The 14,341-nt window shown below is 40.3% G+C and overlaps 1 protein-coding gene across 9 annotated transcripts in view; it reads right to left on the reverse strand.

Moving 5' to 3' along the window:
* Esr1 (estrogen receptor 1) overlaps positions 1 to 14,341 on the reverse strand; it is a 371,567-nt gene that overhangs the window by 128,308 nt on the left and 228,918 nt on the right. For all 9 annotated transcript variants that reach the window (XM_076926762.1, XM_076926763.1, XM_076926756.1 and 6 more), the window contains one exon: positions 5,381 to 5,716. In XM_076926762.1, coding sequence (XP_076782877.1) covers positions 5,381 to 5,716 — 336 coding nt within the window. The remainder of the gene's footprint in view (positions 1 to 5,380; positions 5,717 to 14,341) is intronic.

Consider the following 14,341-nt stretch of genomic DNA (forward strand, 5'->3'; position numbering starts at 1 on the left):
TACTACAACCTAACACAAAGAGTACAGTCAAACCCTTGACTCCTATAGGAAATGAACTTCAAGTCTCTTTGGTGAGGCTGTTGTTGTTGTTGTTGTTGTTGTTGTTGTTGTTTTGTTTGTGGTGTTATAGGTTATGTAGGTGGAATTGGGAAACAGTAAGTTCTTTTAATTCAACTCCAATAGAGATGTATTCTAGTGGACTCTCGGCTTTTTATCTTTTCTCTAACTTAGTTCACACGAGGGTCGATACTGATATTCTTTCCTGACTATAATTCCCCAGTGGTTAATCCTTAAAAAAAAAAAATACAAAACTAGCATTTGTCATCACTGGGGCATGAATTCCTTGCACATTAGGGAAATTTAAACCAGACTCAGTCAGCCATGGTGACACTGAATGTGCACAGTTTGGCCTTTGGAGTCTTAATAGACCAAGTTGGGATGCCAGAGATCTAGGCATAAGATCATAGGCATAAAGGTTAAAGCCCCCCAAACTCGACTGATTACCCCAGAAAGCAACTCAAAACCCAGAGAACTCACACAGCTTTAAACCCTCTAGGAACACAGAAGTCTATAAATTGTCATCTTGTTAAAAACATCCACTTGTCGAAAAAGATATTTCAATACAAAAGAAAACTTTTTTTTTTTTTTTGGTCACAGGAATCCTTGTTTTATATAAGTACCTGTCAGTTTTATTTAAGTGGAAGATATCTTTATATTATAAATTGACTCATTGTATATCAAAGATTTTGTACAATCATTAAATCTTTCATTACATTTTTTATTTATTGGTGTGTGTGTGTGTGTGTGTGTGTGTGTTTGCATGCACACACATGTGTGCACAGGCATACCATAGCACAAACGTGGAAGTCAGAGGACAACACAAAGGATCAGTTTTCTTCTTCCACCATGTACATTAAGGAGACCAAACTCAGCCCATCAATCTTGGCAACAAGCACCTTTACCTGCTGAGTCATCTCACTAGCTGCTATATACATACAGTTTTTAAAAGCAAGTTAGTGACTTATACAAATTAAATTTGGATGGCGAAAAGGCCAGCATCTTTCATTTGAAAGGAGAATTTCAACTACAGAATTGTCAAAACATAAAATGACAACAACGAGTGTGGAGGTCTTAAGGGACATTATTTTGCTATTCTCAAATCAGGTCAGTGATTCATCTGATGAAATGGAACATGGCACAATAGACCAAGAAGAAGAGCTGGGCTTCGTGGATAGACCCAGGCTAAAGAAAGCATGGAATAAGAAATGGTTTGTTCACTTCAAGGTTAGTCAAGGAGGCAGAAAAATACCTGATTGGTTAGCATTAGATGATTTCAGTTTTACTTATTGTAAGAATTAAATGATGTAACCACTTATAGCAACAGTTTTTTTAAGCAAAGGTTTTATGTAGGCCAGGCTGACCTCAACCTCTAAGTTCAGGATGACCCAGAGCATTTGATCCTCCTGTCTCCAGTACCCCAAGGCTGTGATTACAGGGGTACACCACTACTTCCAGTTTATGCTGTGCTGGGGAATGAACCTAGCACTCAATGCACTCTAGGCAGTCATTCTACTAAGTAAGCTACAATCCTGCCTGGGATATAAGCACTCAAGCAGGGGGTGTTATTGGCACATCAATGGGAAGGAGCCTATTTGCATATTTTTTTCTCTCCTCATTTCTCAGAATCCCAAATAACAACTTGGCTTTGCTTTGTCTTTCATGGTGAATAACTCCATCTTGATTTTTTAGTCTTCATCTGCTGAAACCTACTGAGGGAGCATGGTCTAAAATAATGCCTTTCTGTGATATTTATTCAATAAATAAAGCATCCAGCAACAAACAAATCTACCATAAAGTAAACAAGAAAGCAGTAAAGAGCTATCCTTGGGCTTTACATAACAGTTAATATAGTTGTGAAACATACATCTGGTCAACCGGTGCTGCCCTTGGAGACAAACTCAATCTAGGACTATATTGGTAATAAAATGGGAAGATTTTGGGGGAAAAAACCCTAGAAGCTATGATGCTCCTTTAGGGTAAAAAATGGGCAAAGAATTGGGGCAGAGAAAACAGGATGCAAGTGATGAAGGACAGCAACATAAAATGCATATACTATGGCAGGTGGAAGGCTAGGCCAGGGGATCTCAATTTCAACAGAGAGAGCAAATTCAGTAGAAATCACATAAGGGGCTACCGAGGTTAGTCTACAGCATGTCAGCCATGAGTTAGGAATCCCAAGGTATCATTTAGTTCTGCATTTTAAGCTCTGGGAAGCTTAAAATAGATAGTACTATCTATTTTCTCAGAGATTTTAAAAGTATGATAATAAAGTCATAATGCCAAGTTTCTATTGACTGCTCTCCCACCTTAAATTAATGTCCACCTGAAGCTAATAAGAAAAAAAGTCTTTTCTAAAGTTAAGATTATAACACAGTGTATTGGCATAAAATTTAAATCCAATATGCTTAGTGTTCTAGGTTCTCCTTTCTGGCTCATTCAAAGGCCTGTGTTTGGCTAACTTTCTTATACAGCCCAGAAATGTCTGTCAAGGGAACTGTATTGTCCACAATAGACTGGGTCTTTTACATCAATGAACAATTAGTAATCCCCCAAAGACAAGCTCTCTTAGGCTAATCTTATCTGGGTACTCCCTCAAATGAAACTTTCTTCTCCAGTAACCCTGTTTTGTCAAGTTGGCAGCTAAAGCTAATTAAGAGAGGTGGTATCTTTGTAAGAGGAAAATTTGGTTACTGAAACTTAGATACATGGGAGAAATGCATCATTACGTCATGGTTGTAGTTACCACTGGAAATATACAGCTGTAAATGGGACACATGGGACTGCCGGCAGCCACCAGAGGCACAGAAGTCAGACACGAAGCCTTCAGAGACAAGCTGGACCTGTTGACCCATGATTTCAGATCATCAATCTCTCAACTGTAAAAGCCTACATTTCTGTTACAAACTGACTTGCTTGTGAAACTTGTTATAGGATCCACAGCAAAGTAATACAAGGAGTTGGGGATGAACCCAGGGCATGACACATAGTAAGCAAATATTCCTAATAATGAATTGCACTTCCAGCCAAGTGTAGCACCTAGAGCAGTGGTTCTCAGATATTATTTTAGCAGCAATGTGTAAAATGAGTTGAAAAGAGAAGGATGAGAAAAAAACCACAAGTTACTACAGCTTTTTGTCATATATTGGGATTTAGATAAAGCTAGTGGCAATGGAAGGGAGAAATAACATATATTAAGTGTTTAAATGGTCCATGGTGACAAAGAAGTAGGCTAAGTTGGATGAACATGAAGAGTGGAGGCCTGGCAAGAACAGAGAACACCAGATGGGAAGATAGGAAGAATGGATCGTTTGTTTTCAGGTATGTTGGTGAAAGTGTGAGCTGCTGCCCTGTAGGCAGTAGAAAGTAGAAGCTGAACACTCTGTTCTTTAGGACTTGAGAAAGAACCTAGGACTCACAGGGCTGAAGTGATGGAGAAAGTTGTACAGGGATTTACTGTCCATGCAGGAGCATGTTTGGGTTGCACCTACAACAAATGGAAGAAGAGAGAGGGGATGCCTGACACACCCCTTTTTCTCTCCTGGTAAACAAATGTTATGCCTTATTAATATTGAGTCATCTAAATGACCTGACCGCCAATTACCAGTTCTGTGTGATCTTACAAGAATGTCTCAAGTTTCAAGAATATTAATATGTACATGTATATGGTGTGTGCATTTTTACATATGATATATATTACATATATATGTATGTATTTGAATAGGTCATATTTTTTTAAATAACTACATATGTGACCAGTGGCCAAATGTTTTGCTTTATTTTCAAAGCTTTTGATCCATAAGAAAAAAAACTAACAAAGCTCTTCAACTCTGTATATCATCTATGAAAAATCCCTTAAATATACTACTGCAGAAGACTGCCATTTAATCAATGGAGTGGAAAGAGCAGAAACACATGCATAAAAACAGTGTAGGAGCCACACCTCACACCAGATCCTGGACAAGTTCCAACAGGGCAAGTTATGAATCCAAAAGAGAGTCTATGAAAGCAGCAGGTTTTCTTTTGCGGGTTAAACTCTTTTACGAGTTATCTGCTAGGTAGAGCCATGAGACTGTTGCTGTTCTGATTCAGCTTCAAAGCCAGAAATTAAGTGAGCCAAGGGAGTTGCAAATGCAGAGGAGAATCTATGCAGCAGTAAATAATCAACCAAACCTATGTTAAAGGAGCTAAACATCTCTTTGTTCCCTTGGCCAAAAGACAAGCTTATGCTATGTAGTCAAGGCTGCCCTTGAACTCACAGCAATCCTAAACTTAAACCACTAAACAGATGCCCTGTAATAATTTTGGCTCGTTATCCTGCTGCCTCCCTACTCAAAGTACAACAGGTTTATATGTAGATTTATCCAATTGCACTGATTCCCCAAGGGGAGATCCACATTGACTTAGACTCTCTCAGTGACTCTGGAAACCAAGGCCCCAAATACCACATGCATATTAATTTTATTAAAAAAAAAAAGATAACATATCCCATGTGTCACAGAAAATACCTTCAGATCTATTGAAGCCCAAGGAGAAAAAGCTATATTGACATTCCCCATTGATTTCATCTATAAGCCAGAAAACAGACTCCACCCCTTCTTGCTTCAGCAGAGACTTCTGCATATGAAATCCATTAGTTGAGGCATGGGACAGTCTTGTTTTCGCCACAACTAGGATCCTTCTCCTTAAACAAGAACAGTCAAGATCCATAAAAGCAGCACTTGAGAGACCAGTAAGAGGAGCAGAGTGTCACATCGGCTTCTGGAACTTTCCAAAAGCTCCTCAGGACATCGCTTGCATTTGTTTTGCCACTGTATTTTTGTTTCTCTGAACAGACCATGCAGAAAACAAACGGAATAAATAATTGGTGTTCTACACACAGACTACTGGCCCCTTAGTGTACACCAATATTTGACGAAGAGATTATTTATGGAAAAATTGCTTCTCATAAAAAGGTGTTTGAAGGGTAGGATTAGAAATAAAAACAATTTCATAAATCCCTCAGCATTAAGTATTTTTAATATGTGATATCTGCATGACAGAACATAGGTGTGTGTGGTATATAGTGTTCATCCAAGTCTTTTGAGCAAAAAAGACTGGCCAAAAATAGTTTGTTCAAGATTTTAGTCTGCTGGACATTTTTTAAAAAGCTATTTCCTAGGTTTCAAGAGAAATATAGTGGGTTAATATTGACAATTGACAAATCCCAATATGGCCTTCTCCCTAACCACATAGCATACTACTACGTTGCCCCAACAGTACCATAGCCAATTGTTGAAAAGTTGTTCAGTCTTACTATAGAAGTAGATTTCAGCATTCTTACCTGGTACTCTCTTTGCCCAGTTAATCATATGAACCAGCTCCCTGTCTGCCAGGTTGGTCAGTAGGCCCATCATCGAGGCTTCACTGAATGGTCTAGAAGGATCATATTCAGAATAGATCATGGGCGGTTCAGCATCCAACAAGGCACTGACCATCTGGTCTGCTGTCAAGGACAGGGCAGGGCTATTCTTCTTAGTGTGCTTAATCACAAGAGGGCTTGGCCAAAGGTTGGTGGCCCTCATGTCTCCTGAAGCGCCAATTTCATTTCGGCCTTCCAAATCTTCTCTCTGACGCTTGTGTTTCAGCATTCTCCCTCCTCGGCGGTCTTTCCGTATCCCTGAAAATGCAGAAGGATAAAGAACAAATTAGATTTCCATTTTTACCCATAAACTTCAGGAAAAACACTATCTTCCAAGATAATAGCACTTTATTTAATTAAAATAAGTACTGACGGCACCTGCAATCTTGTGTTGCGTAACTGTCTCTTCAAAAAAAAAAAAAAAAAAAAAAAAAAAAAAAGAAACAGCATTGACTTGTGGCATTTGTTGACATTCATGGGTCAAATAATTTCAATATAACAAGTCTCAAGTCATTTACTGACATCAAGATCTGTACAAGCACCTGAGAATTTAACAATGGAATTTTATAAGTAAGTAGTAGTTGTCTCTAACATACAAGTAATTTTGTGTGTCTGTGTGTGTGCATGTGTATCTGTATATATGTATGTATATGTGTAAGCACATATATGGATAGCACAGTAGCTACAAAAATAGTAGGTAGCTTTCTTTTGAAAAGTTAAAGTGTGGAGAGATGGCTCGCTGAGAGGACTTATTGCTTTGCAGAGGAGCAGGGTTCAGCTCCCAGACCAACACTGTGGCTTATAACTGTTTGTAACTCCAGGTCTAGGAGATCCAATGACCTCTTTTTATCTCCATGGGCATCAGACATGTATGTAACATGTTGACATACATGCAGGCAAAGCATCCATACACACAAATAAATCTTTAAAAAAGTAACTTTTAAATTAAATATAGAACTATTATTCCATCCTGGCATCTCATTCCTGGCCAGATGTCCAAAGAAAACCAAGCCAATATGATGATGAGACGTTTGTATCACTGTGTCTATTACAGCACTGTTCACAGTATCCCAAGAAATACAGGCAAAGTAAGAGTCCATAAATGGTGGAACTGATGTAATACCCCAAGAAATAGAGGCAAAGTCCATAAACCGATGAGCTAATGAACAAATACAGTACCCTACCCTAAGAAATAGACACAGTGTTAAGTGTCCATAAACTAAGTAATGAATACACCACCCCAAGATTTAGAGACAATGTAAGTACCCATAAAATGAGGGATGAATAAAGAAAATGTGGTGCCTATACACCACAGAACACTATTCAGCCATAAAAAGGAGTGATGTTCTGTCATTGTAACAAACTGGGTGGGGGCTGGAAGATGGTGTCTTAGGTGAACAGCTCCCCCTATACAATGTAAATAGTCATTCCAGACACTGAGATCAGAATGGCTGTTCCAAGAAGCTGGGAGAGTGGGGGAGAAGAAAGCATGGAATAAGTGTAGGCAGGTTACATTTTCAATCACACAGGAGAAGTAAGCTCCAGTGTCCTGTGTACAGTGTAGTGACCAGATAATGAAGACCCAACTGTGTGCTATAAAGAAACTAAAAACTATTAATAATCAGTACAGAGACATGATCAGCCTATGAGGAAACTGAGATGCTTGCCCTCGTGTGCATATTACACCATGTACTGAAATAGTACATTGTTCTTTGCATATATACATACATATACATACACATACACATACATATATCCAGACAACATTGTATGTGAGTGTGTCATGTTTCTTTGCATTCACCCATATGTGTGGGGGTGTATACATGGGTGTGCATGTGCACATGGAGGCCTGAGGTCAATGTCAAGTGTGCCCAGTCACTCTCTACCTTATTTTTCCATGTGAGAATCTCTCACTGAACATGGAGTTTATTGATTCATCTAACCTGGCTGGCAAAAAGACCCCAGGGATGCTCCTGTCTCTACTTGCCTAGTGCAATGATCACAGGTGTACATTACAGCACCCAGCTTTTCCAGAGTGCCTGGGATACCAACTCAACTTCCTTGTATTTCACAGCAAGCACCTTACCTGCTAACTAAAATCACAGCCCTTCAGCTAAGTTTGGAAGCCTCTGAGATTATTTTTATTAAATAATGATAAAAAAAAAAACCATTTACAAGGAGCTAAAGAGATGGCTCAACTGTTAAGAGCACTGGCTGCTCTTGCAGGGGACTAAGTTTGGTTCCCAGCTCCACATGGCAGCTCACGATCAACCCTAAATCCAGTTCTACAGAAATTTCCAACACTCTTCTGGGCTCTGCAAACACCAGGAACATACGCAATGCACATGCAGACAAAACACACACAGAGAGACACATACACACATGCGCACACACACTTCATTAGATAACTTCATCATTTAACAGACTCCTAGCTGCAGAGTGCCACAGATGCTGATCTGATGCAGTATGGTCCTGGATCCTGGGTCAGCTCAGTTAAATTCTCATGGCTGCTGAGCTGTTTTATTAGGAACTGGTCCAAGTCTGTCGGTGTCTTTAGCTATGAAATGGCCACAAATCCATTTTTGGAAATATGAGAGTTTTAAATAGTTTTCAAATAATCTTCTTCCAAAGGTTTACCCACCTGTGACTCTCACTAACTAAATTAGAGACGCAATGGGAGCAGGTGGACCAATTTTTCTGCTGAGTATTATTGGATCCTTTGACTCAGAGTCTTACCCAGAAAAAGGCCATTCTGTCCTGACCAAATGTTATCAACAAAAATAACTATTTCAAAGGCCAAAGATGAAGTCAAGCTTCTATATTTCTTGCGAACTTATCTCTCCAAACTTAGATAGTGAGTTAGAGATGAAGTTTTAGACCTCCATGGAAGAATTATCACTTTAGTAAAAAATTACTGCAATTGTTCTGTTTGGTTTTAAGACTTGGTCTCCCTATATAGGCCTCGCTGTCCTGGAACTTGCTGTGTAGACCAGGCTGGCCTTGAACAACAGCGATACCCCTGCATCTGCCTCCCAAGTGCTGGGATGAAAGGCACGTGCCACTGTGCTCGGCTAATTCAAACATTTTTAACACTAAACACACAAGAAATAATGACATATCAACTGTTCTGTCAGGGGGATATATATTGTCAATATATCTAATTTAGACATGAAAAGAGTAAAATTATATCTTTTTTTTTTAAATCCAGCTATATATGTGTTCCAGTTTCTTAACAAATTACAAGGAAGAATAAAGTTCTCATGTCTGTCCTGAGTGACAAAACATCAATTAGTCCTGCTAAAAATGAGAATTTACTGCACATCCTAAAATAAGCAACAATAATAATCACTAATATTTTTAATTTATTAATATTGCTGTATATAGGTGGTATTTTGCCTAGGAACCACTATATGCCTAGAGCCCAGGGAAGCTAGAAGAGGGTGTCAGATCATCTGGGAATGGAGTTACAGGTGATTGTGAGCCACCATGTGGGTGCTGAGAATCAAACCCGAGTCCTCTGAAAGAGCAGCCAGTGTTCTTAACAGCTAATCTGTCTCTGCTGCCCCAAAATTTGCTATTTTGATCACTCTTGTGCACTGAGCAAGTAGTGTGCATCTCAAGTACTTTATATGCACTAAATCGGAGGCTGTTTTAAAGTAATCACACCTCACAATAATCTTGTGGGATGAACCTTAGAAACTGCCAGGCAGGACTTGCCTGTGATGGCTCTCATTTGGTGCCACATGCTAACAGATTGCAGCCTGGAGCCCCTCGGTGATTACTGTGTATTCACATGTTGCCTCTGGGAGGAAGTTGACTTTGTTCCGCTTTTCGGATAAGCCAATTTTGCAACTGACTCATTATCATGGACACAAAGTCAACACATTTAGGGAAGTCTAGAAGTCAGGCAGATAAAGGCAGCAGAACACGACTGGCCACCGTGCATCATAGACATACATTTCAATAATCTCATGGTCAAATGTCCCAGCATCTCAAATAAGCAAAATAAGCATTACACTCAATTTTGCTCATCAGAGTACATGTGAAGCATCGTGTTCATTGCTAGATGATGCATAGCTAAGAAAAATAAGCCTGTTTGCAATTTGAGTAGCTAGAACATTGAGGAGCCATGATTTCAGGTCATGTGACAGACCAGTGGAGAACGTAAGAAATCAGCCTAGTGCAATGAAACCATAGCAGAAGCAAATGCACTGCCCACAGATACGACTCCTGCAGTGGTTTAAATGGTGACCTAGCAGCCCAAGGCGGAAATGGAAGCCGCATACAGAAACCATAGACAATGCAGCAGGAAGAAGCATTCTGCAAGAGCAAGACAACCCACGTGGTGGCTGCCACTTGAGAAACACTAAGCTGAGACACTGGAGGCTTCCAAGAATACTCATCTAGTGTGCTTCCCATTGCTGTGATGAACACCAAGAGCAAAATTGACCTGGGGAGAAAGAGATTTACCTGGCTTACAGGTTATATTCATCATTGAATGAAGCCATGGGGGGAACTCGAGGCAAAGATAAAGCAGAGACCATAGAGGAACATGGTTTATCAAAGTGCCCTTTCTAGATTTCACAGCTATCTTCCTTATATAGCGCAAGCCCACATACCTAGGGATTGAATCACCCAGAGGGATCTGGATTCTCCTGTATCAATCAATCATTTATCAAGAAAACACCATACAGACATGCACACAGGCTGTGCAAAGAAGGCAATACATCCTTCAGCTAAGTTTCTCTCTTTCTGGGTGTCAAGTTGACAAGTGAATAGGGAAGACGACTGGCTGGAGATTTTGTGTGTGCTCATGTCAAATCAGAAAATGTCCTTTCTTGGGGGACTTTACAAGACCATGTGGTTTCTTTCAGTGTTTAAATGTATTGGACCACCATACCCACTTGATTCTTACAATGGGATGATTCAGGTTATTGAACACAGGCCAAAAATGGCCTCAAGACTGAGATGCGGAGCCCTGAGACGCAGCTGGAGACACGAGAGAGCTGAGCATTTGTAAAAACCACCAAGCAGCCGCACAGAGGAAGGAAGAGTCTGCAAGCACCCCGTAAATATTCTAACTTATTCCAAAGGCACAATGCTTTACAAATACCAGAATCCCTACAAGCAAATGAAATAGAAAATTATGCACATTGTTTGGCTGGCCGTGTGCAGCAGGATCCCAGAGTGTGGCCCAATGAGGAAAAGGCTGTTCTCCTAGCAAGCTATAAGTGTATACATTAGTAGTGGTACTATATATCAATATTTCATAAAATTCAAAAAAGCTCTGACTAGAATTAAGTGAAGCTGGAAACAAAAAGAAGTCTAACTTTTGTTTCGGCATTTCTATTTCACCAACATGAAGTGACCACCAAAGGTTAACTTTAACGCCCACAGGCGGCATCCCCATGGCATGTACAACTAATCCTCACGTGCACGGAATGAGGCACACTTATCCTTACACCACACATAAGTGTAATTCTCATCCCTCTCTTGTGACATTGTGTCTTGGGCACTAGTGACACCTCAATGACATGGCTGCAGAACAATGATTACACTAATTAACATATGCACAAAGAAGGGGGACATCTCACAGGGCCCCACCCCTAGACAAGGAATTATTTTTTTAATTGGATATTTTATTTACATTTCAGATGTAATCCCCTTCCCCCCCCCCCAGGAATCCCCTATCCCATCCCCCTCCTGCTTCTATGAGGATATGCCCCCACTCACCCTCCCACTCCCACCTCCCCACCCACGATTTCCCCCACACTGGGGCATCCAGCCTTCACTGGACCAAGGACTTCTTCACCCACCTATGCCTGACACTGTCATCCTCCCCTACATATACAGCTGGAGCCATGGGTCCCTCCCTATGTGCTCCCAGGCTGGTGGTTTAGACCTTGGGGAGCTCTGGTTGGTTGGTATTGTTGCTCTCCTCATGGGGCCACAAACCCTTTCAGTTCCTTCTGTCTTCTCTCTCACTCCTCCATTGGGAACCCCACGATCAGTTCAATGGTTAGCTGTGAGCTTCCGCCTCTGTATATTTCAGGCTCTGGCAGACCTCTAAGAAGACAGCTATGTCAGGCTCCTGTCAGCATGCACTTCCTGGCATCCACATCAGTGTCTACCCAGCCATTAAAGGCTAGGCTCACAACCAAAAATAGACAAGGAATTATAGGAAACCATTGACTGCTGAGAAGAAAAATGAATGCCAGGGATGCCCACCTATTGGTTATCCAATAGCAAATGGTAAGCTCTCGAATCATGTGCACATAAGTAACATTATAGGACGGAAGAGGTTTCCTAAAAACGTTGTTGTTGTTGTTGTTGTTGTTGATGGAGGTGGTGGTGGTGACTTGTGTGTGTGTGTGTGTGTGTGTGTGTGTGTGTATGTAACAATAATAATCAAGGAAAAAGAGGCCATGAACTTGAGGGGGAGAATGGGAGGGAAAAATATGTGACGGATTGGAAGGAGGGAACTGGGGAAGGGTTCTAGTGAGGGAAGAGAAGGGGGAAATGATGTAATTATAACTTAATTTTTTGAAGGTCAAAAATAAAGAGTGATAGGAATAATTAAAACACAGAGATAAAACTAACAGCACGTTCCTTTCTTCCGGACAGTTTCCAGGATCGTGTGCACAGCAGCAACGCAGACCTGCCGCTCCTTCACTGTTTCTTTTTTACCCATCAGAGAAAAGGTCAAAGGACTAAACTACTAATAGATGAAAAAGAAAGAATGATTTAAAAAAAAAAAAAAAAAAAAACCCAATAGTTAGATTATGAGAATATCCAATGGGAAAATCCATGACAATTAAAGAAGTTTATTCGTAGCAGATAGCATTGTAATGTGTAATGGTGTGCAGATGAGACACGCTGGACTGTCATTTAGCCGTGAAAAGGGTCGTTTGCGGGGGCGGGGGGGCTGATGGAGCCGTATGTTTAGCAAGTATGATCCCAATGCTGAGCCTGGGCATGAGAGTAACTGTTTGCTATTTGTTAACTCTCAAGTTTTGTCTCCGATGACATCGTGTTTGTACCAAAGCAAAGTTATCCCTTTAAAAGTTGTTTGACACATATTCAAGGCTTTCCTAACAGCTATGCATTTTTACATAAAGGGACTGAGAAGGCAAATGCTATTTTATCTGCCCTGCATTCCCAAACGTGAGAGGCAGCCAATCTGAACTGATCATACCCTCATCACATTACTGTGTGGGCAGAGAAAGCCCCATGTAGAAATTCTAGTAGCTCTCAGTGTGGATTTGAGTGACACTAATCCATCCTGAGAACACTGATGGAAGGGTATGTTCTAAATCAATAAACCAGACAACCAGAAGGAGACTACAAAGCAGTGGAAGCATGGCCGGTGACCCTAGTGAAGCTGGGTCCGATGAATACTTCAAAGACTGCCTTTGAGTCAGGAGGTGGTCAGAAGGAAGACAGGGGCTGTTGGCACCTGAGGAGGCTGAAGCCATACCAGCTGCTTAAACAGTGATACCCTGGCTCTAAAACAAAACATTTATCATAATGAGTCAAATGCCTGAGACACACTGAAAAGAATGACATCTGATTGTCTGAGGTGCTTTTGTGTTTGCAGTGGAGGGAGGGATGTAATAAGACTCACAGCCCTCAGAACCCCTTTACAATTTAGGCAAGCATTCTATCTCTGGGCTACATACCCAGGCCCTAAGCCCCTTTTTAAAGATAGAGTCTCATTATGGCTAATCTTGCCCTTGATATGGAGCTGGCCTTGAACTTGCATCTCCCTACGTGCACCTCACAAATGCTGAGCTCAGAGGCACACATCTCCATGCCTACCTGGAGTTTAATCATGCATTTTTTCAGCCTTTAAATTCTTTGATTTGGTCCTTGACTCTCGGGAAAAGTTAACATGCTATCTGAATACCCATTAATGATGAAATTTTCTGGATTACTGGTTTCTAAAACAGTCTTTCTTCTATTGGAATGATCCTTTCCCTCTTATGAACCTATGCCTCTACAAAAAAAAAAAAAAAAAAAAAAAAAAAAAAACCACAGCAAAATCGGCAATCTTCCCTAGTTCCCTGCAACTACTTCAATGTATTATTTCAAACATTTGCATAATTGATTTCCTTTGTTTTTCAGTAACTTCAAATTACTCATGAGGTATTAAAAAGCCCGGCAAAGAAATACGCTAAAAGCTTTTTTAAATTCAGTATGCTGAAATAAATAGGCATGCTGATTAGGTCCAAATTAAATAAAGATAACAACCTAATAAAACTGTAGCAAACAAAGTAGACACAGTCATGATGGGCTGTGCGAGTTAAACCCTCATAGCATCCATACTGAACAGAAAGGGAAGAGACGTAGGCTATCATCCATCTGGTCTAAGGACAGCTGAGGATCTGAACCCAAGTCCACTGGACTCCGGAACCTGTGTATCATAACAGACTATAAAATACCTATGTCGACCTGTTGAACTTTTCCCACTTAAGCCCCTTTGAAAAATTTATACAACCCCAGGGTATCTAGGTATACAAATCAAATATAAATTCATAATAAATCTCAAAGAAAATGTGTCTTAATATAATTCTTTGCTATATATAATTTTACCACATCAAAGGTGAAATAAGAGGCTGAAAAGATGATTCAGAGGTTAAGAGCACTGGCTGCTCTTCCAGAGGTCCTGAGTTCAATTCCCAGGAACCACATGGTGGTTCACAACCATCTACAATGAGATCTGATGCCATCTTCTGGCGTGTAGATGTACATGTAGAAACAGCACTAATACACATAAAATAAATAAACAAATCTTTTTTTTAAGGTGAAATAAACATTCACAAAGTGATTATGCGGGCGCGGTTGCTTATCTAACACAATATATTCCAAAGACATGAATTTGAC

Source organism: Arvicanthis niloticus, chromosome 28, assembly GCF_011762505.2.
Source record: "Arvicanthis niloticus isolate mArvNil1 chromosome 28, mArvNil1.pat.X, whole genome shotgun sequence".
Taxonomy (NCBI): Eukaryota; Metazoa; Chordata; class Mammalia; order Rodentia; family Muridae; genus Arvicanthis; species Arvicanthis niloticus.